At 55.1% G+C, this 21,936-nt stretch overlaps 2 protein-coding genes across 4 annotated transcripts in view; one reads left to right on the top strand and one right to left on the bottom strand.

Annotated features, from left to right (window-relative positions):
• Window positions 1-12,179, bottom strand: part of MVK (mevalonate kinase) — an 18,928-nt gene extending 6,749 nt beyond the window's left edge. For both annotated transcript variants that reach the window (XM_051973002.1, XM_051973000.1), the window contains exons 1-6: window positions 12,081-12,179; window positions 11,041-11,132; window positions 7,946-8,093; window positions 4,975-5,119; window positions 4,304-4,459; window positions 274-377 (exon numbers count right to left, since the gene is read on the bottom strand). In XM_051973002.1, the coding sequence (XP_051828962.1) occupies window positions 274-377; window positions 4,304-4,459; window positions 4,975-5,119; window positions 7,946-8,093; window positions 11,041-11,118 (631 nt within the window). In that variant the 5' untranslated portion in view covers window positions 11,119-11,132; window positions 12,081-12,179. The remainder of the gene's footprint in view (window positions 1-273; window positions 378-4,303; window positions 4,460-4,974; window positions 5,120-7,945; window positions 8,094-11,040; window positions 11,133-12,080) is intronic.
• Window positions 12,086-21,936, top strand: MMAB (metabolism of cobalamin associated B). 2 transcript variants are annotated; one of them, XM_051973003.1, is made up of 9 exons: window positions 12,086-12,685; window positions 14,466-14,527; window positions 14,837-14,930; window positions 15,070-15,127; window positions 17,704-17,776; window positions 17,961-18,058; window positions 18,263-18,327; window positions 19,043-19,102; window positions 19,719-21,936. In XM_051973003.1, exons 1-9 carry the CDS (start codon window positions 12,087-12,089, stop codon window positions 19,810-19,812), a joined length of 1,203 nt encoding a protein of 400 aa, XP_051828963.1. In that variant the 5' UTR covers window position 12,086; the 3' UTR covers window positions 19,813-21,936. The 2 variants fall into 2 exon arrangements, with proteins under 2 accessions (XP_051828963.1, XP_051828964.1); XM_051973004.1 differs by having other exon boundaries at window positions 18,267-18,327; window positions 19,719-19,813.

The following is a 21,936-nucleotide window of genomic DNA, read 5'->3' as shown; positions in this document are numbered from 1 at the left end:
GACCACAAGCCATGGCTTGGGGCCTTCCAGGCTGGGAGGACTTGACAGGCTCGGCCTGAGGAAACTCGGCTCCTTCCAGGCATCGGAGCAGGGAAAGCAGTCCTTGCCCCTTCTGGGGGCAGGGCTCTCCCCTCTCCCCCTCCCCAGCAGCCCCTGACCCCGGAGGCGCTTCCCAGGGATCAGGGGTGCACGAGATGCTCCCCCAGAGCAGGGGGTTCCATTGGACTTTGTTCTGAACAAAACCTCACAGCAAGAAGGAAAAAAAGGCCATACCCCAAGTGCTGATGGAGTTGTCCACCCCGGAAGGGTTCCCGTGAATGACCTTCTCGCCCAGAAAGGCCCATCTGTTAATCAAACTCAGCTCCTCCTCGGTCCACCTGAAGAAATAAGGAAGCAAACCGTCATCCCCCTCATGTCCGCTGGACAAGATCACGAGACCGGGGCATCGGGGGGAACTTCACGGTATTCTCGCGGCCCCGATGGCTGGGGCACTAAGCGAGGGAAGAGGATTTAGAACTGGCTGAAAGACGGACGCCGAGAAAAGTCTGAGGGATCATCAATAATCGAGAGAAGTGAAGGATGACGACACTGACAAGGAGGGATGGGTGATATCTTGGATGACGGTGGGAGCCAAGGAGAGCGCGACAGCTTAGAACAATGGCCTGGGAACAGTGGGCTCCCTCTAATGATAGGAAACGAAGCGGGGACAAATGTCAAGCCCTGCAACCAGGGTGCAAACAGCACAGACAGCATGGCGGAAGCACAGCCAGGGAAACCCCAAGGCAGAGCCACAGACTCAGTGACCTCGGAGGCCGCGCAGTCTGACCCACGTGCACCCTGAATCCTCTCCATCACATTCCCCACTGAGGGGCGAGGCGGCCCCGCAGGTCTCCAGAGAATGGAGAATGGGAGGAAGCGCAGGACGGGAGGGTGCTGATCACAGGGGCGAGTCGTGGGACCCCTCGGCGGTCCGTAAAAAAAGATGGAAGCCCTCTCTGGTCCCTTTCGGGGCTGGGTCTGCAGCCGCACCGAGGCAGCCCGTTCCAACTAGTGAACATGTCCTTGCAAGAAGCCCAAATCCGCCTATCAGCGACTGCCCCTTACAGTGCCCCGACCTCTGCCCTCTTGGTCCAGGTCCACCGAGTAAACCGGACCCTTGTCCATGAGGGGCGGGCCTTCAGACACTCAGACTCAGGTGGCCGGTGGCTCGGGCACGTGTGGAAGATGAGGAAACTTGAGAGCCAGAAGGGAGCCTGGAAACCAACTAGACCATGGGCTCTTAACCCTTCTGTATGTCCCAGGCCCCTTTGGCACAGCATCGTCCCTGCTCAGAGTCAGTTTTAAATGACTGAGGGAAATGCAAGTTCCAGTGAGAAGTTGGAGAAAATGTAGAAAGAATTCTTTTTCCATCTGAGTTCACAGACCTGTTAGATTTTCATTTTATAAATGAGACTGGGCCAGGGAAGTCAGTCGACCATCACAGACTCCAGAGTCCCGCTCCAAAGATGGCAGCCTCTGGAGTCTCACGACCCAAGGTCCAGCCCTGAATCTGGCGCGGATTCACTGTGGGATGGTGGGGAAGTCATTTCCCCTCTGGGTGGCGCTTGTATCCTTTGGCCTCTGAAGAGCCTCCTCCCCTGGCCTTCCTCCATGAGACGGGGGCTCCTGGCACGGCCCCCAGGGGGCCACCTCTCAGCAGGGTCTCCTCGCTTCGCGGATTGGAAGCTGGAGAGGATCTTCGAGGCCGACCAGTTCATTTCCCTCGTTTAGGAGCAGAAGCCAAATGCTTGGGATAGAAAAGGATCCCTGTGGGCCAGGCGGCACCCGCGACATTTGGGCAGCAGATAACAGGCCCCAGGGCCTCTGGCCTCAAGCCTAATGGTCACTTGTTGACCCCTCCCCCTGAGTCCTGAAGACAGCGGGAAGGACTTGCCCACCAGTCCGGCCCCCAGTGAGTCCAAGGCAGAATCCTCAGGGGCTTGCTCTGTCCCGAGGCCCCATAACTGCCCGGTATTTGTAGACGTGACGCCTCCTTTTATGCACCTTCTTGTCTCTTTTGGCCGGTCCCCCCGGCCAGCAGGCAGCAGCACCTGGCCAGAAAGGCCGGAGCCTCCTGGAGACTCCTCCGGGCGGACGCAGACCCTCCACCTTCTGCTCCACAGGCAGCGTCCCTTCTCTTACGGGTTTTGGCTCCAATGGAACGGAGGTGACTTAAGGTTGGCTTGATACTGGTTTGGGAGAGAGAGGCCTACAAGGCCTTGCGTCTGTGGGATGGACGGGCAGCCCCAGCAGCACCATCTACAGAGCCGTCCCCTATTCTCACGGGAAGGGCCTCGGGAGCAAAAAATAAACATTTAAAAACAGAATGCTCCCCGAAGGGCCCTTCCCACTTCCGGTCTTTAATAATTAAGAGCACAATGGCGGGGCTGGAAGCTGCATCCCACCCAGAATATTAGCCTATGGGAGAGCCGGGTGGGGACTCTGGGCTTATCTCAGTACCTTCATTTTAAGGGCCAGGGGTCACGAAGCTCGATCTGATTTGACAGAGCTTGTTAATACCACCGAGAATCGTGGGAAAGTTCTAGAAAACGGGCCTGTTCAGGCACAGGTGCAGCCCTCCGCCATCTGCCGTCTCCCCCTCCATGTTCCTCTCTTACGCACGCGAGCTCACACAAAAGATCCATTCAAAGCAATTCTGGGGAATGTCGACAGAAATATTAATATCAGCAGCCTTGGCATCCGCGGCAGTCTACATAGATCAAAGCTCCCTTTGGCAAAAGGAGTCGGGGCCTGACAGCATTTTCATCTCCGAGCAGGAATTCTAGGATACAACAAACACTAAACAGCCCATTTTTATAGGTGTCACACCATCACACACAAAAGGGAGCCAGGAAACAGAAGGCTGTAAGATTCCCAAAATAAGAGGAACAGGAACAGATTTAAAATAAAACCAGCAAAGAAAATAAGCCCCTTTGCATCGGAGCGCTCGCATCCTGGGGGCCTGGCAGAAGGGTGTTCTGGATCTCCAGGGTGTTATTAACATCACAATATTCTTGGCACGGGGTGGAACAAATAACATTTTTTCCTGTCCTATAAAAAAGCCAAATCGCAGAACCCTCAGATGGCGAGATTCTCTGGATCATCCTCTTTGCACAAAACATCGCGTTAAATGCATCAAGTCCGGGAACTTTCAGGGAGATCCGCAATCACAGAAAAGTTTGACCCGACAATTCACACAAGAGAAACCAAGTGGACGAAGACTATCTTTTGTCCAGACCAGGCGGATGAGGAAAGGGCCCCAAGGAGACAAGAGCAGGTCAGCTTGCTTTTACTTCTCCCTCAAACAAAGGCCGGCTGTTTCATTTTTAGCATCCCAATTCTCCCCACCTGGCGTCTGTGAGCCACCGAACCCCAAAGAACGAAGGGCAGCAGGTGTGGGCAGGAAGAGCCGCACAAAGGCAAGAGCAGCTGGGAGGAGATCGTCTGATCGAGGGAGAAATGGCGAGAGGTCAAAGGCCAAAGGGCCAAAGGCCAGTGCGTGCGCTCCCCTGGGTCTCTGTGGCACCTGTGGCACACATCAGCCCTGGGGCAGACCACAGCAGGCCTTGGACAAGAGCTACAAGAGCTGGGAAGGCCCAAATGGGCATCAGATGGCACCCGCCTGGTGATCCCACCTAAGTCCCGTCAGATGAACTCAAGGGCTGGTGAGTGAACCTCTGCTCTGCCCGGGCCCGATGCCCGGCTGATACTGAGCACTCAGCCCCGGGGCTGGGGCCCAGCACTTGTGGGGGGCAGCAGCCCCTCCCGTCCCCACGGACACCTCCACACTGAACGTCTGTGGTTGGTCAACGACGACCATTCCACCACGACTGGCACCCTAAGGAACTTGCTGCAAAGGCCTCTGAGGCCTGGGGTGTCCGCAGGGCCTCCCGGACAGAGCAGGTGAGGAAACAACAGGTGTGCAGGGCCATCCGGCGCCCCATGGACCCCCCGACGGCGCCAGCCCCGAGGTACGGAGGAAGAGGAGAAGAGGGAAAGCCGTTCCACCCCTACCCCCTGGGGACAAGCAGCTCGGTAACAGGGACATTTCCGAAGGGGCTGCGCTTTCTGTGGCCCCCAGGAGTCTCTCTTAGAGCCTAGAAGGGACGGGAAGCCCCTGCACCTGCAGCAGCTGCGGGGGGAGGCCTGCGCAGAGACGCCGCTCAGAGGAGAGAAGCCTGGACCCGGAGAGACCTGCGGACTCCCGACGGGCCAGGGCTGCTCCCAGCCTCCTCCTGCCTCCCCGCCCCCCAGCCCCATTTACCGGGCGCTGGCAGCACCTTCCCTCAGATGACTCGGGATCTCTTCACAGAAGGTGAGCAGGGCGGCCGCCAGGCAGACCGAGTAGGCGGCGCTGGAGCCGAGGCCCGCCCCCGGGGGCAGCTCCGACCACACTACGATGTCCAAGCCGGGCAAGTGCCTGAAACACAAAGGTGCGACCCCTCAGGGGAGCTGCCCATGCCCTCCCCCCACCGGACGGCCAACAGCAGGGTTGGCACCAGGTGCCTCTCGCCGAGACCTGGCCATGGCAACCAGCAACGCTGGGCCCTTCCCTGGCATCCCGACTGGCAGACAAGCGCCAAGAACTTCAGAGCTGGCAGAGACCTCAGGAGAATGGGACCCTCGCTTTTTTTAAAAAAGGAAGAAGTTAAACTCCTCTTCCATTGCCCCAACATGGCATGGAGATGGCCGAGGTCTCGAGGGCGGCAGCGTGCCCGCCGGGGCAGGTCCTGCAGATCAGTGGCGGGCATTTGTTAAGTGTTTAAGAGCCAGACACTCGCTGAGCACCAGGGAGACAAGGAAGGCCCCGCCCTGCAGGAGCCCAGGTCTGGCTGGAAGGGCCCCTGGGCAGGGAGGGGCCGGGGAGTAGGGGCGCGCATCCCTGGAAGAGCCGAGTCCCCAAGGAGGCGAGGGGGCAGCACCAGGCAAACCTACCTCTGCTTCCGGCAAATAAACAAGTACAGGTACAGAAAGGCCAGCACCGCCAGGCACTCGCTGTCGGAGGAGTCCGTCGGGAAGCCCGCAAACACCTTCAGCTTTTCCACTTGCTCTGGCGTTGGAGCTGTGGGCTCCCCCGAGTCTGTCAACACAGCAAAAGGGCAAAGATCAGCCGGGGGGCTTCCGAGCCGACGCGGAACCTGGGGGCTTGCGGAGGGCCTCACATCCCATCTGAGCCTCACCCAGTGAGGCAGGTGCCCTTGTCATCCCATTTTCCAAATGAGGAAACTGAGGCAGACAGAGGTGAGGGGCTTACTCAGGCTCACACAACTAGCAGTGTCTAAAGCCAGACGACCTCAGATCTTCCTGACTGCAGACCCACTCATCTAGAACAAGGGCTGGCAAACACCGGCCGGCCGGCCAGGTCCAGCCAAATCTGCCTGCTTCTGGATGCTCGGCTTTTGCGCAGCAGGCCACGCCAGAACTGGTCCAGGAATGGCCGTTTGATAATCCTGAGTGCTAGGGTCTCGCGTGTGGCTCTGGGCAAACCCCTCGGCCTCTCGAGGCCCCAGGCCAGGCTCTGGTGACCACAGCCCGCAGAACCGAGGCCGACCTGCTCCGGCCGAGGGCGTTTTCTCCCTGGGAGCTCCGGAGGCCAAGGAGAGCACAAAACCGACCTCGTGTACAAGAGCAACGCAAAAACCGAGCCGTCCGTCCCGGGAGCGTCTGTCCTACTGCCCAGTCCCATCCGGCTGCCCGCCCACCTGCTCATTAGCAGGCCCGGAGGGGAGCCTGCGGATGCTGCCCCCACTCTCAGGTGGCAGGATTCTGCAGGAACGGTTCCTGGGGACGCCGGCGGTCTGTCCCAGCTGCGGCCACCGCCTACTCTGACCTCATCTCACAAACAGGCACCACTCGGCTGAATCCTGGCCCGCCGGCTGAGGCCCCGCTGCTCAGAGGAGCCCTCCACCCGCTTTGGGGAAGACAGGCCAAGAGGGGGGAAGGGGACACCCAAGGCCTTTCGCCCTTGTCTCTGCTGCGCCTTTCCTCTAAGAGCCAGCTCAACACTGGACGCCTTATCTGCACCTGTCCCATCCCCACCTCCGGCTCTTTCTGACCAAGGCCTCTCTGAGACCTCGCCATCACGTCTGCAGTGAGTCATGGAGCTCCTGCCTGCCAGGCTCTGTGCCGGGGCCGGGACCCTGCCCTCCTCGGGAAGGGGGCAGGGGAGGCTCACTTTCTACAGGGGAGACGCAGATACGTGGATCAGGGCTCACACTCTTTGCAAGTGCTAATGAAACTGCCCCTTCCCTCTCCCCCCCCCCCCCCCCTGCAGTGCTCGGTCCCTTTGTCCAGCCTGGTCTAGTTTGGATGGAACAACCAAGCCTGGTTACAAGTCACTACGACCTACACGAACATGCTGAGGACTGGTACTGTACTTGTCACCAGGGGTGACAGTCTGACCCTGGCCAGCTCTGCTTCTGGGCCCCCTGGACACGTCCTAGCCCCCAGTGAAACGTGGGAGAGGGTGTCTGTAAGGCGGGAGAGATGCACAGCGGAGCCGAAACAGAAATGGGAGTCACCACATCCCACAGGGACCACCAAAGGAAAGGGAGGAGGAGCTGGGAGCCAGAGCCAAAGACTGCAGTGGGGAAGGGCAACACAGACTTGCCGGAAATCAAGGCTGGACAAGGGCAATCTCACTGTCAGTAATCAATCAATAAACACTTATTAAGCACCTACTACGTGCTGGGCATTGTGATTCTCAACAGGGAGGAATTGGGTGCTGAGAAAAAGAGAAGTGGAATTTTGTGGAATTTGGCACACCACAAATCTATACCAAAGAAGCCAGGCAGAGTCCCAGGCCCCTAGATTTGGGGGAGAGCAGAGTTCAAAGCATCTAGAGAAAGGACAGGAAGGATCCAAAATTCAGCTTGCGAGAAAGCCCAGGAGGGAGGGAGGAGCTGACAGAAGAGAGGCAGGGAGGCAGGAGGAGAGCGCCTGATGCTCCCACATCCCAAGGCCACAGAACAGGCCCGACTTCTTCTGGCTTCATCACTGACCTAACAAGTACGACAAGGTTCCATACAGCCTCATACGGGTCAAAACTCAGAAGGAGCTGACTTTTGTGACGCTGAAGATGACAAAGGGGTATTTTCAGCTAAGCTGGGAGAAAGCAGAGAATCAAAGAAGGGGCTGGGTAGATGCAACCAGGGAGAAAGGATGATAAAAACCTCAGAACCATCCAATTCTTTTTATTTTTTTCTGCCAGTAAAAAGACTTTTTGGATTGGAAGGGAAAGCACAAAAGGAACTAATTAAGTACAGGAGTAGAGTACTTGGTGCTAGTGACCAACATGGCAAGAGCCAGGTGGGACAGAGCACCCCCAGGTGACCACTGCCCACTGACTGGCTCGTTAAGCCTGTGGGAGCCAACTTAGTACCCCTAGCAGTGGTCTAGTGGCCATCCTCCCGAGGAAGCAAAGAATACTTCTGTATTTGCAAACTATTTGCAAGCTATTTGCAAACTCCTGGCCAGCCAGGCCCTCAAAGGGACCTAAGCCAAACCCCGACTGGCTGACAGCCCCAACAAGTGGCGGACTGGACTTTGTTCTGGGAGGCTCCACTGCCACCCTCCCACCTCCAAGGCTATGGCCAACTCCCCAGGGAAGCTTTTCTTCCGCTGCTTTCCAGAAGGATCAGGCTGGAAGATCGAGGAACCCCAAGGGCCCACTTTCCTTTGGTTAGTCCCTTCCTGGTAGGCCTGGACTCACTTTCATCTTCCTGACAGCACAGGGCAAAGGTACACTGGTATCCATGATATTAAAACCCAAAGGCCTCCCTCGCAGGACTTATGGAAGGACAAACACGGAGAAAAGGACGAACGGAGGGGTCACAAATCACACCCCTCCTCGCCCCCACTGAGAGAGTGATGGGCCCCCCAAAGGTGAGAGAAGGGCAGCACATACCTAGGAAGGCTGCATGCAGCAGCTGGAGTTTGGACACGTCCCAGTCCCTTTTGGTCCCCAAGTTTGGCAAGCTGAGGCTGACCTTCCCATCTTTGTGGGGCTTTATTTGCAGGAATGTTCTCAAATTCAAGGCTTCAGCCAGCGCAACCTGTAACAGCCAAGAGCAAGCAGAGTTGAAGTCCATCTGGACATAGGCAGACGGCTTCCAGCACAAGCTCCAGCCAGATGGCTTGGGGCAGCCTTGACCTCCACACCTACAAGGCCCTTCACAGTGACCCAGGAAGAGATTCTCTCTCTGCAGCTGACAGCTCCCCACAAGGATACTCTGTTCCCTTCTTTGGATCCTACAGAAAAGGAGGAGAAAAGTAGCCTCCTCCCAGATCACTTGGCTCTCTGTCAAGCAGAAACACTTAACATCTGTCTGACCAACTGAAGAACATCCACCCTTTGATTCTTGGGAAAAATCTCTTCCCGCTACCACCAAACGCCATATTCGATTCACAGATTCAGAGCTGGAAGGGGCCCATCCCCTTATCCTATCAGCGAGAAACTGGGGAACAGAGAGAGAGAGATGAAGTGGACCTCCAAAACAGAGAGACAGGCAAACTTGAGCTTTGGCCACAAGATCCCTCCGGGGCCAAATGCAGCCCTCTTTCTATCTCAACCACACTTTATGGCTCGGGGGACTAGAGTTCAAATTCTCACCTCCCCATCTCCTCTTAGAAAATGTCTTTTACTACAGAGCATAAGAATAAAGGGAGTTTTCCTTAAAATGATAAATAGCATCTACCTAAAATTATCACCAAGCATTATATTGAATGGGGATAAGCTAGAAGCATTCCCAATAAGACATGGGGTGAAACAAATTATCACTATCATTACTCAACGTTGTACTAGAAATCTTAGCTTTAGCAAAAAGAATAGAAAGAGAAATTGAAGAAATTGGAGTAAGTAAAAAAGAAACAAAACTATCACTCTACAGATGATATGATATGTCCATGACATTTAGAATCCTAGAAAATCAACTAAAAACTACTAATAACAATTAACTAAGAGAGAGAACTAGAAATCCCATTTAAAATAACTGTAGACAATATAAAATATTTGAGAGTCTACCTGCCAAGACAAAGCCAGGAGCTATTTGAAGATAATTATAAAACTTTTCACACAGATAAAGTTAGATCTAAACAACTAGAAGAATATCAAGGGCTCATGGGTAGGACAATTCTACCTAAATTAATCTACTTATTCAGTTCTATACCAATCAAACTACTAAGAAATTACTTTATAGAACTAAAAAATAATAATAATAAAATTCATCTGGAAGAACAAAAGATCAAGAACTTCAAAGGAATTAATGGGAAAAAAAATGCAAACAAAGGCAGCCTAAAACTATGTTATGAAGCAGCAGTCATTAAAACCATTTGGTCCTGGCTAAAAAATAGAGTAATGGAACAATGGAATAGGCTAAATTCACATGATACAACAGTCAATGACTATAGTAATCTAATGTTTGGTAAACTCAAAGATTCTTAATTTCTGGGATAAGAACTCATTATTTGACAAAAATTTCTGGGAAAACTGGAAAAGAGTATGGCAAAAACTAGGCATTTACAAACATCTCCCACGTTATACCAAGATAAGGTCAAAATGGGTTCATGATTTAGTCATAAAGGGTGATACTACAAGAAAATTAAGAGAATAAGGGGTAGTCTACCGCTAAGATCTGTGGAGAAAGAGAAATTTATGACCAAAGAAGACCTAGAGAATATCATGAAAAAAAAAATATCATGCAAAGTAGATAATTTTGATTACATTAAATTAAAAAGGTTTTGCACAAACAAAACCAATGTAGCCAAAATTACAAAAGAAGCAGAAAGCTGAGGAAAAAATTTTACAGCCAGCATTTATTATAAACGCCTCATTTCTAAAATATATAATTGACTGAAATTTATAAGAATACAAACCATTATCCAATTGATAACTAGTCAAAGGAGATGAACAATTTTTAGACAAAAAATTAAAACCATTTTGAATCATATAAAAATACTCTAAATCATAATTGATTAGAAAAATAGAAATTACTCTGAGGTACCACTTCACATCTCTCAGATTGGCGAAGATTACAGGAAAAGCAAATTATAAATGTTGCAAGGAATGTGGGAAAACTGGGACATTAATGCACAGGTAGTGGAGTTGTGAACTGATACAACCATCCTGGGAATAATTTTATGCCCAAAGAGCTATCAAACTGTGCATATCCTTTGATCTAGCAGTGTCTCTACTGGGTCTGTATCCCAAAAAGATCACAAAAAAGGGAAAAAAACCCACATGTGCAGAGGTGTTTGTAGCAGCCCTTTTTGGAGTGGCAAGGACCTGGAAATTAAGTGAATGCCCATCACACGGGAAATGGCTGAATAAGTTATGAGTTATACAATGTTACTGTTCTATAAGAAACGATCAGCAGGATTTTGAAAAGCCTAGAAAGACCTATAACTGATGCTAAGTGAAGTGAGTAGAACCAAAAAAACACGGTACACAGCAACAACAAGATTATGTGATGATCAACCGATGGGCGTGGCTCTCATCAACAATGAGGTGATTCAGGACAGTTTCGTGTTCTTGTGATGAAGAAAGCCATCTGCACCCAGACAGAGGAGTGGGGGACTGAGCGGGATCAAAAGACAGTCTTTTCACCTTATAGTTGTTTGTTTGCTTGTTTTTTTCCTTTCTTGTTTTTTTCCCTTTTGATCTAATTTTTTTTTTTTTTTTGGTGCATCATTATATGGAAATATGTTTAGAAGAACTGCACATATTTAACCTTTGTTGGATTGCTTGCTATCTTTGGGAAGGGTGGGGGGGAAGGAGAGGAAGAAAAATTTGGAAGGCAAAGTTCTGCAAAGGTGTATGTTGAAAACTACCTTTGCATGTATTTGAAAAATAAAATGCTATTAAATTTTTTAAAATTACTAATGAACTGAAAGTTCAGATTTAAAAAAAAAAAAAGAAAACGTATGTTTCTAAAGTTTCTAGCCTTTTGGAAGAAAGATGCAGTGGAGAGGTGATGCAAAGCATCCGGAGGCCGGGTCACTTACCTTGCCATGGACCACGGCATGCTCCCCATGAAGGATGACCTTCCCAGGCGCTGAGACTAGCAAAGCCTCAGTCAACATGTTGAGTTTAAATCCTGAAAAGGAAAACAAAGTGGTCCTGAAGGGAGGGAGTCTAGGTCAAAGCTTCTTAAGCTGTGGGTTGTAACCCCACACATAGTTTCATATAAATGAGTATACACACATATATATACATAAACATATATATATATGCATAGGCATAGGCATATATGCTGCCCCTTTCTAGTGCCCTTTTGTCTGTTGCCCCTCCACCTTGGAAGGTGAGATTCTTGAAAAGCTGGGACTCTTGTTTGCCCTGTGTTCTGTACCCCCAGCAATTACTGGTACATCCTATTCAATAAATGCTTAATAGATTTTTAATATTCAATGTTTTAAATATTTCAATATTTTATAATAAACAACAAGTAAATGCTTAATAGACGTTTGCCATTTAATGTTTTAAATATCTAATAAATAAATGCTCCTTCTACCCGAGAGTTTCGGACCCTAAAAGCCCTGGCTCTCTCTGCCCAAGGACTCCTCCGGCCTCACAGAACACAGAGGCAGCACAGAAGCCACAGGCTGAGTCTGCGAGGTTCGGGGGAAACACGGGCGTTAGTAACCTGGGCGGCTGGGGTCACCCGCTTATTCCGGGGATGCTGAGCATGACACAGGCCCCCCTCCCAGGGCCTGGGACCAGACCGATCGATAACCGATCAAAAATCGATAAGCAAACATTCATCGTGCCCCCACTGCGGCAGAAGGGAGGACGGCTGACCACAAGAAGGGGGCGTGGTCGGGGCGGTCAGCCCGGGGGAGGGGGGTCGCTCAGAAACGAGGGGCTTACACTCTACCGGGGGAAGGGGCACTCGCACACGAGCTCCCAGTGAGTGAGCTGCGAAGCCCCGCACCCGAGCGGGCTGCGACACCAAGCAGCGACGGGCCCCGGTTCGAATCCCCCTGCCCTAATGCCCCTCGCCCGTCTCTTTCCCCATCTATCACACGGAGATCAACAGGATACCTACATGTAAATGAAGCGCTTCGCAAACGATAAAGGGCTAAGAGGGCGCCGGCTGTGGTCTGTGATGATGTCAGCAGGCGGCGGCCCCAGACCGTTCCCCGTCCACAGACAGCAATGTCGCAGCTCCTCAGTCCCCAAATCCAGAGCTCCCACACACCTCCATCCTGCCCTGCTTCGGAGAAGGGAGGCTCCGCCCCCAAGATCGGCCTATCGGAGCGCCGAGCCGGAGCGGCCCTTTGCCGATTGGCTATCAATAAACCCAATAGGATCGAGGAACTCGTGTCACGGGGTCCGATCACGGCCTCCGCTGGATATCTGGAACCAATTAGAAATGAGTTTCAGGGTCAGGTCGTTCCTCGGCAGAGAGGCATTGGCCAATCGGACAGCGAGGACTAGCGGTGGTGAGGTTGGTGGAGTGACCCCGGGAGCTCTACGGGACCCGAGGAGGGTCAGGCTCAACGCGATGGCTCTATGGAATAGGGTTGGCCGAATGGGCCTCGGCCTAGGCCTGGGCCTGGACGTGAGCGTAACCCGTCTCGTTTGCGCGCGGGGGTTGCGGTGTTCCCTCAGGCAAAACCGCGAATCCCAGGGAGGAGATGGCGCTGAAAGGTAAGTGCTGTGCTCTTCAGCCCGCAGGGCCAGGTGGTAGCGACCCCCGGAGGCGACCGACCTGGGTAACGCCGCTTCGCCGTGACGTCAGCGTGACGGCGACGTAGCCTCGCTCCGATGTCACCACGGCAACCGGCGGCATCGTCGTGGTGACGGTATTTACATCTTCTCCTTTCCTCCACGTGCCCAGTGGGACAGAGTTGGAGCTGAAGGGCCCAGATACTCGGGTTCCCCTCCGGCTCCTTCACCGCTTAACTCCGTGCAAGGCGCCCTCAACCCTCTCCATCTCGACCAAGCAGCCCGTAGTTTATAAGCACCACGTGCTGGGACCCGTGTTTTCTCGGGAGTTCCCCAGGGCAGGGCAGCGCCTCTCCTGCCGCTGTCCCGGGAGCCAGCCCCGGACACGGCGCTTACGCGGCCCGCACCTTGCCTCGGTCCGAGAGCGCCCTCCTGGCGCCGGGCCTGCCCGGGAAGAGCTTACAGCCTCGCGGGAGGAGAGCCAGCCTGCCCGTGGGGCCGGTGGGAGCTGGAGGGGGGGAGGGGTGCTGAGTGCGGGGCTCCTCTGAGGGCCCGGGGATGGGCAGCAGGAGTGGAGGGGGGGAGCTTTGGGTGCCCCTCAGAGGGTGCTGGGCTTTCTCCTCGAGACCATGGCAGACTTCCACTTGAGGGAGATCAATGGGCGGCGGGGCGGAGGGGGGAGATCTGAGACCCGGGAAGGAGTCTAGGTGTGTGTGTGGGGGCGATGCTGGGGGGGTCAGTGTCGAGGAGAGAAGGGGCGGAGCCAGCGAAGGGGTGAAATTGACAGCCCTTGGCGCCTTCTGGGATGGGGGAGGGGTGAGCGTGCGCCTGGGGATGGGGAGATTGGCCAACCATCACTAAGGCTGGACGTTAAATCCGTGGGAGCCCCGAGTGCGGGGGCGCGGAGGGAGAAGGGGGCTGTGCACAGGCTTTCACCAGCTTGAAGCGCCTCATAAATGCGCCCTGTTATTCTTCTAGGCAATAAAATATCCGTGAATATGGCTTTGTGTGTATGTGTGTAAATACAGGATCGCCTGGTAGGCTGTTCCTGAGGGATCGGGAGGCTCGCTGTAAAAGAGAAGTGGGAGGATCAGGGGCACAGCGTGGGCAAAGGAACGGAGGTGGGAAACTGAACTTTGTCCTTGGACGGGTAGGCTGGTTTGGCTAGGATGGGGAAGGGAAAGGGGCATCCTGGGTATGAGCAGGAGAGGGCGGCCCCAGTTTCCTCGGCTGTAAAATGAGAATTGGGTGAGATCCCAGGCCTCCCATCCTTTCTGGGATAACCTCGCACTGGGCATCACTGAGGGCGGGCCACCTCCCGGGGAGCTACCCTGCGTCTCCCCCCATCCGGCCCAACCCCTGCCTGCTCCCCACACTTGGGGGCATCCCTGAGGTCTCCAGCCCATCATTTACTGAGCAGGACCGTGAGGGCTCAGAAGCAAGTCAGTGCCTGACAGGGTCCCCGGGGAAGACGATGGGAGCCCCTGGCCTTCCGGCGCCAGCCCCTCTCCCTTTCGCACTCACGCCTCTTCCCGGCTTCCCAGGGGCTGCAGCCCCCGCGGCGACCTTTGGTGTGAGCTCGTTCAGCCTTACCTGTCCCGCGGGCGCTGTCATTGTCTCCCATCGTGGAGGAGGGTCAGGTTAAGGTCTCCCTGACCACCGGCCCAGGGCTTCACTGCACACGCCTCTGGGGGGCGCACACACCCTGTGCCCCATCTCCAGGCCGCCGGGCCCACGACTGACGCGGAGATCTGCTCTGCAGGCCACAGTCTTCGTCAGGGACCCCACGGCTGCCCAAGATCTACACCAGGACGGGGGACCAAGGTAGCCCACCAGCATCCCTCACTCCTGGTTTTTCCTCGCCCCCTGCCTCCACGTGGCTGCTGCCCCTGTTCTAAGCCCCCTCCCAGCCCTGACATCCCCTGTTCTAAGCCCCCCAGCTCTGACACCCCCTTGTCTCATCACCCTTAAATCTACCCTCAAGCTTAAATAATGTTGATGCAGGAGCTGTGTTGAGTCAGAATCAGTGTAACAGACAGAAGGGGGTTATGGGGAAGCCCCAAAGAGAAGCCCCCAGGTCCCGGCTCCCCAGGGCTCAGAGCGGGCTGATCTCTGTGATTCTCTTTCCCACAGGTTTTTCCAGCACTTTCACTGGGGAAAGGAGACTTAAGGATGACCAAGTGTTTGAGGCCTTGGGGACAACCGACGAATTAAGCTCCGCTATTGGGTAACTGAGGTGGGGGGTGGCGGGATCCACACTCTCCTTGCCTCGGGCACTTCTATAGCCAGTGGTCCTCAGGGCCCCGGGAGCTGAGAGAGCCCGCGGCTCTGTCCAAACAGTGATTTTTTTTCCTGATCCCTTTTAGGTTTGCCATAGAAATCATGAAGGAAAAAGGGCATACGTTTGTGGACGAACTTGAGAAAGTGAGTAACACCAGTCCCTTCCCCACGATGAAAGGTCCTGGCAGTGGCCTGCAGGGGTGGTTTCCCGCTTCCCTCCCTCAGCCTGCGGGCACCCCCCATTGAGCTGCCCGATCTTGGGTAACCAGGCAGGGCCTCCCTTCACCATGGACTTCCCGACTTCTCTGTCCCCATTGTTGCCCAAGCCAAGGAGGAAGCCTCTGTCAGCAGCGCGCCTGCCCAGCTCCGCCTGGGGCTCACAGTTTTGGGGGGGGGATTTTTGGTAGTCACCAAATGCCCCTTTGGGCTTGGTTTGAGGTCGCTCAGGGACTATCCCTTGTACTGGGTCGTGGCTGCTTGATAAGTGCCAGGGGCCCCCGTTTGATCTCAGAAAAGAGGGGCTGCTGCTGTCTCATTTTAATATGTGCCCTTTATCACATGAAGAGAAAAACCCTTCCTTTCCTGTTTTAGTATTTTGAACATCACTAAATGCTCTATTATATCAAAGGCTTTCTCTTCTAATGGTGTAATTATATAATCTTTACTTTTTATTTTGTGTGGAAAAGATTTACTATATTGATTGTTATCCTACTCTTATCCATCCTTGCCTTCTCGTTATAAATCATTCTTAGTCATAATCAATATTGTTTTTGTTGTGCTGCTCAATTCTATTTTATTAGCTATATAATCCGAGGCAAGTCATTCACTCTGCCCAGGACTCAGTAAAATGAGAGGTTTGACTTTAATGATCTCTACAACCCCTTTCATCTCTATTATCCTATTTAAAATAATATGTCAGTGTGCATCTTCATGGTCTTGGCCCACAGTTTTCTTTCTCAGCCTTATCTTGGCCTGGTTTAGACATCAAAACCATATATCATCTCTCTCTCTTTGCGAAATTAGTCTTTATAGCATAGAATTTACTTTTTCTTTAAAAGTTTTTGGGGCGCTAGGTGGCGCAGTGGGTAGAGCACCAGTTCTGAAGTCAGGAGGACCTGAGTTCAAATGTGGTCTCAGACACTTAACACTTCCTGCTGTGAGACCCTGGGCAAGTCACTTAACCCCAATTGCCTGTGGGGGGATTAAATAATTAAAATTAAAATAAAAAATAAAAGTTTGCTCAGATTTGCTTATGAATATGTGCATTTGGTACTTTCTTGCAAATATTTCTTTTTTGATTAAGGCTGGTCCATTTAGATTAGATTTTCTACTTGTTAATTTTGAAATAATGTACTTTTGTAAATAAGCAGTCTTTTTTTTTAAAAATTCTTACATTGTAGATCTATGTATAGTCATCTATTTTTTTTTTTTTTTTTTTGGCCTCTATTGTGTCATTTCTAATCTGGCCTTATTCACTCTCCTTCTTTTCCCCTCTGTTTATTAGTTTTGTTGATCTCTTAAAAATCAACCCTAGAGTTTTATTATTTCTGTTTTTTATTTGCACTCATTAATCTTTCCTGTTGTCTTGGTCACAAGTGAAGACTCCACTCTGCCTTCCTCCCTCCCTTTCTCATTGATCTGGACATTTAACACCACACATTTATCCCTGATGATGCCCTGGCTTGATCCCATCGATGCCGATGGCAGTCTCTGAGCGGAGGGGAGGGGATCGCTGCCTGCAAACGTTCTGATGGCTGTAAATGGAGGAGGGATTAGACGTCTCTGGCTTAGGCTGGGACAGCCGAGGGACAGATTCCAGCCGCCCAAGCGCAGCCTGGCTCCCCTGGCAGGGGAACCGTTCAGCCAGAGCCCCGTCAGGTGGAGGTGTCTGGAACAGGCAGGACGGGAAGGCCCCTGGGCTGTTCTGTCACCTCTGTGGTTGGGACCTGGCCTGTCTTCCAGGGCGGCTGCTGAGTCACACAAGGCCAGGGGGGGATGGAACATCCGTCTACACTGGGCAGCTCACGAGGGCCAGGTTGTTCTAGAGATAGAAGCAGGCGGCAGGGGAGGGCGCCACCCCCCAGTGGCGGGGCCCTTCCTAGCTGGCAGCTGCTTATCAGAAACAACAAACAGCACCTACTATGGGCCAGGCCCTGTGCCAAGGAACAGGTCTGGGAGAGGTTATTATTAGCCCTGTTTTGCCTTTAGAGAAACTGAGGCAGACGGGGCGATGACTTGCCCAGGGTCACAGCTAGGGAGTGTGGATTAGATCTCTGACCCTGCAAAAGCTGAGAAAAGGTGGTTTTCTGGACGGTGGTGCTGCAGAAATTGGGGGCGTCAGCTTCAGAACAGACCAGCGGTCTAAAAGTGGGAGTGTGTGTGTGAGTGACTGTGTACGGGGGCAGTGTGTGCGGACATGTGAGTGTGTAATTGTGTGTGTGTGAATGTGTAACTGAGTCTCAGCATGTCTGCACGCACCTGCCTGTGACACCGGCCGGGCTGGGACCCAGCAGCGCCCCGCCCGAGGCCGAGCCTCCGCCTGCAGACTGGGCCCCGCCTGCCCCAGGTTCTCCGCCTGGCCGCGCCCCTTCTTGCAGCAGAGCCAGGTGCAGAGGCGTTCGCCCCGTAAAGCTCCCCGCGGCCCCCCACGCTGGCCAGGGCGCCCCCGCTCTCCCCCTCCCCCGTGGGTCCGCATCCCGACCCTCTGCCGCTCCCCCCAGGTCCAGTGCAGGCTGCAGGACGCGGGCTCCGCCATCGCAACGCCGCTGTCGTCGGCCCGGGAGGCGCACTTGAGTAATTCCCTCCTTCTGTGACCCTTCCCGAGGCAGCAGCTCACGTGGGCACGCGGAGCGCCTCGGCCCCCGCCCTCTCCCCGGGCCCCGGGTCCCCCGGTGGGGAAGTCCCCCAGGGAGGGAGGCGCTGTGGCCCCTCCTGGGAAGCCGAGGGGGCTCCGCCCTGAGCGCGCGTCCCTCCGCAGAGCGCACGGCCTTCAGCGAAGAAGCCATCCTGGACCTGGAGCGCTGGATCGACGCCTACGCCAGCCGCCTCCCTGCCCTCACGGCCTTCATCCTGCCGGTGGGTGCTGGGGCTGGGCCCGCCCGGGGGGGCCAGACTGTGTGGGAGCGGGAGTGGGAGCGCGGGAGTGGGAGCACGTGCGCAGGCCCGCTGTCCCCGCCTCTGAGGCCTCCGGGCGGGAGCCGAGCGCTCCCCCTCCCCCTCCCTCCGAGCCCTCCCCCTCCCGCCGGCCCCTCCGAGCCGACATCTCCTTCTCTCTCCCAGTCAGGAGGCCAGAGCAGCGCGGTCCTGCATTTGTGCCGAGCCGTGTGCCGCCGGGCCGAGAGATGGTGAGACCCGGGGGCGGCCGGCAGGGGCAGCCTGGAGACAGGGCTGTCTTCCTGCGCTTTGTGTCTCCCCCCTCCCCCAGTTTAATCGGGGAGTGCATAAATGAATGAATGAATGAGTGAGTGGGTCACTGGGTAAATGAATGAATGAACTTTTAAATTTGTGAGGGGAAAAAATGAGTGACTGAGGGAACAAATGAATGAGTAAATGAAGGGACGAACTACATCTCACTTGATCGGCCCCCGCCACCACCAGGGGGCGCTGCTATTAGCCGGCTGGGAAACGGACTTTCCCAGGATCCTACGGGGCAGTGTTTGGGGCCGGCCCTTCCCTGATTCTGGGCAAGCTCCGGGAGCCTTTGGGCGCTGGGCTTTCAGGCCTGGCCCAGCTGGTCCTTCGGCCCCTTCCTCTCCCTGGGAGCCGGGACACGCAGCCGCCGGCAGCAGTCTGCCTGAGGGACCAGGGTCTGCAGGGAGGGGCCAGGGAGCTCCAGAAAGGGGGTGTGTCCAGACCTGGAGAAGGCGCCATGGGGGGGGGGGGGGGCGGCGGCTCTGGGCGGGCGGACATCCCTCAGTCCTGGCGTCAGGAGCCAGCCTGGCCCTCATGGAGCTGCCCGGGGTGCAGGAGCAGCCGCCAGGAGGAGGAGGCGGAGGGGAGGGGGTCCCTACTCCAGGCCCCAGAACTCGGCCATCTTGCTTGTTTTCCTGCCCCTTCTAGTGTGGTCCCACTTGTCCAGGCCGGGCAGACGGACGCAAACGTGGCCAAGTTCTTGAACAGGTAACAAACCCGTGCAAAGAGCCCGGCTCCCCAGTGCCCCCGCCCTGACGCCAGCTTAGCCCCATGTTTGGAAAGGGGGGCCCTGCTCGCCTCCGCGTTGCAGCCTTGCTGAGGGTGAATCACCAAGCTTTGGGCCTCACGCAGGTGGGCCAGTCAGAGGGCACAGACACGGCAAGGGCGCGCTGCCTCTGCCCGCTGGTGCCCAATGAAGGCAATAGCTGGTTGTTAGTCAGCGGGCAGTTACAGGGCCTCGCCGGGGGGAAGTTTCCGCCTTCAGGAAGCTTCCATTCTAACAGGGTCACAGAGAACGGGAAAAGTTAGCCCAGCGTGGTCGTGGCAGGGAGGGCACCAGGGCCGTGGCAGGGGCTTTCTCGGGGTCTCAGTAATAAGAGAAGGGGAGGAGTCGGCATTTTTAGGTGGCTTTTCCCCTCCTGACCTCGCTTGGTCCAGGGTAGGGGTGGCGTCTCAGCACTGGCCCGGCTCATCCGAGTGGAGCTGGCCAAGTGCCCCCCACGGTGGGTTCTGCTGGGGCCGTCCACATCTAACCTGATTCGGGACCCGGGCGACTTTTCTCTGGGCCCAGGACAGCTTCTGATGAATTCTCTTCCCCCTCCAGACTCAGTGACTATCTCTTCACTTTGGCCCGATACACAGCCATGAAGGAGGGGAAGGAAGAGAAGATCTACCGAAGACCGGACCCCCAACCCTGAGATGGGGGCGCAGTGCCCTCCCCCAGCCCAGCAGGGGGGACAAGGAGTTAGCGTGCGGAGCGTCCAGAGCCGGGACTGTGCCTGCTGGACCCCGGCCTGCCTCCCTCACCTCGCCCCCACTTGTGGCTTGGCCCCCACGTCAGGGTCAGCCTCTGAAGACAGAGTGGGGGACGCTTGGAGCCGGCACCAAAGGGGGCCCAAGGGCGCTGAGCGCGTGTCTAGTTCCTCCCTCCAGGACTCAGCAGAGCACTTGAGCCCCTCCACAACGTGTGTGATTTACCTGCACCAGAGGGGCCTTAAATGTCCCATCCATAAAGGGAAAGCCAGCGGGGCTCTGCGTTGTGGTCGCCTCCAAGCTATCCATCACCCGCGAAGCGGGAGGATGGGGCCGAGCAGATTTACGGGCCGGGGCTGCTAACAAATACCGGCCCCCTCGGCCCACGTGTCAGGGCGGGGGAGGGGGCAGCTCATGGTTCTGGCCCAGCCACTCTGAGTCCGAAGGCCCACGAAGAGCTAGACCCCGGTTCTGGGGAGTCAGACCTTGGGAAAGGGAGCACAGCACCCCTGGGCCCGCCAGGCCTCCAGGTCGGGCCCATGGTTACACCCTTGGCCTCCTTCCTCCCCAGAAAGCCCATGATGCTAGGGGTCTCCCCCACAGCTTACAGTTCTCCCCCTTTGCTGACTTCCTGACCAGTTCCTGTGTAAGAGAGAAATGGTCAGTGAGCCTCAAATCAGAAGGGACAGAGCCCAAGGGATGCTGGGGGAAAGGAGCCCCTCAGCTGTTAATGTGGGAGAAAGCCAGCCCAGGAAGGCGGGACTTGGGTGTCGGGGCCTGGATTCAAATCCTGCCTCCGACATCTGGCAGCCATGTGTCCCCAGGAGGGTCACCCGGCAACCACAGGTCACCTCGTGGCTGCGCGTCCCCAGGCAGGTCACCTGGCGGCCATAGATCCCCAGGCGGGTCATCTTCAGTCCACCCTCCACTCCGCTGCCAAATGGATCGTCCATAGATAGATAAGACCTCTGTCACCCCGCTCCCTGAGGAACGGCCAGGAGGTGAGCTCGGGGACAGAGGGGGGCTTCTGAAGCCCTCGCCCACCTTTCCAGTCTTGTGGTAACTAATCCCCTCCACTCCTCCTTCAGCCTAATAGCTGTTCCCAGTACAGCCTCTCCAGTGCCTCCCTCAGGGCCTTTGCCCAGGCTGTGCCTCCTGCCTGCACTGCCCTCCCTCATCACGCTCTCCCCTTAGAGTCCCCTGGCTTTCTCCCCGTCATAGCTCATGTAGCCAGCTCCCATGTGAGCCTTCCTAAATTCCGTACCACTGTGCCCCCGCTCGTAAAGTCACCCCGTGTTACTTTGTATTTCTTTATCCATGTCCCTGGCGTCTCCATCTCTCCATGCAGGCAGCGGTTGTTTGAGGATTGCCTCTGAATCCCTAGTCCCCAGCAAGGTGTCTTGTGCATTAAATTAAACACTTAAAAGCTCGGTGAATTAAATTAAGTAACACAAGTGGTGGTGTCCCCATTTTACAGACGGGGAAGTGGAAGCTCAAGGGTCAGTTGACTGCTTTATCCAGTTCCCCACCTCAGGTGTCTGACATGAAATGCAGGCCCCGGTTTCCTTGCAGTTCCTGTGCACACGCTGCTTGTAAATGGGGCGGGAGCGCGTCCTTTTAAAGGGCTTTCCGAGCTCTGATCCTTCTATCGGGTCCGGCCCCCTGGGTGACATTCCCCGTAACTGGAGACGACATCCAGGTTTCTGGGGAAGCTTCCAGGAAGGATCCCAGCCCTGCTGCAGGAAGGGACTTGAGAGCCGGCTCTTTCATCAGCCCACGGTCCCCTGGGAAATTTCCCCAGGCCTTCAGGAAGACTCGGGCTCAGGAATGTCCCCTTGTGGCTCCGCTCACTGAGGAACGGCCAGGAGGCGAGCTTGGGGATGGAGGGGGGTCTCTGGGCTCAGCAAGGGGAGAGGACCCGGGGCCAGAACCCAAAGCTGCAGGACTTCCACTAGGAAAGTGTCACTGAGCTTTGGGCTGCCTCGTGAGTTTATACAGTCACATACATGGTACAGTATCACACATACACACAAAAATAGTCACTCATATACTCACAGTCACACACACAC

The sequence above is a fragment of the Antechinus flavipes genome, chromosome 1 (genome assembly GCF_016432865.1).
Source record: "Antechinus flavipes isolate AdamAnt ecotype Samford, QLD, Australia chromosome 1, AdamAnt_v2, whole genome shotgun sequence".
Lineage (NCBI taxonomy): Eukaryota > Metazoa > Chordata > Mammalia > Dasyuromorphia > Dasyuridae > Antechinus > Antechinus flavipes.
This window is presented reverse-complemented; position numbering and strand designations above follow the sequence as displayed.

Excerpts from the sequence above, each read along its gene's own strand:
- MMAB (XM_051973003.1), top strand. The coding sequence starts at position 12,087 with ATGAAGCGCTTCGCAAACGATAAAGGGCTAAGAGGGCGCCGGCTGTGG. Across the intron at positions 14,528-14,836 it reads CACCAGGACGGGGGACCAAG|GTTTTTCCAGCACTTTCACT; the intron begins GTAGCCCACCAG and ends TCTTTCCCACAG. Across the intron at positions 14,931-15,069 it reads GAATTAAGCTCCGCTATTGG|GTTTGCCATAGAAATCATGA; the intron begins GTAACTGAGGTG and ends GATCCCTTTTAG.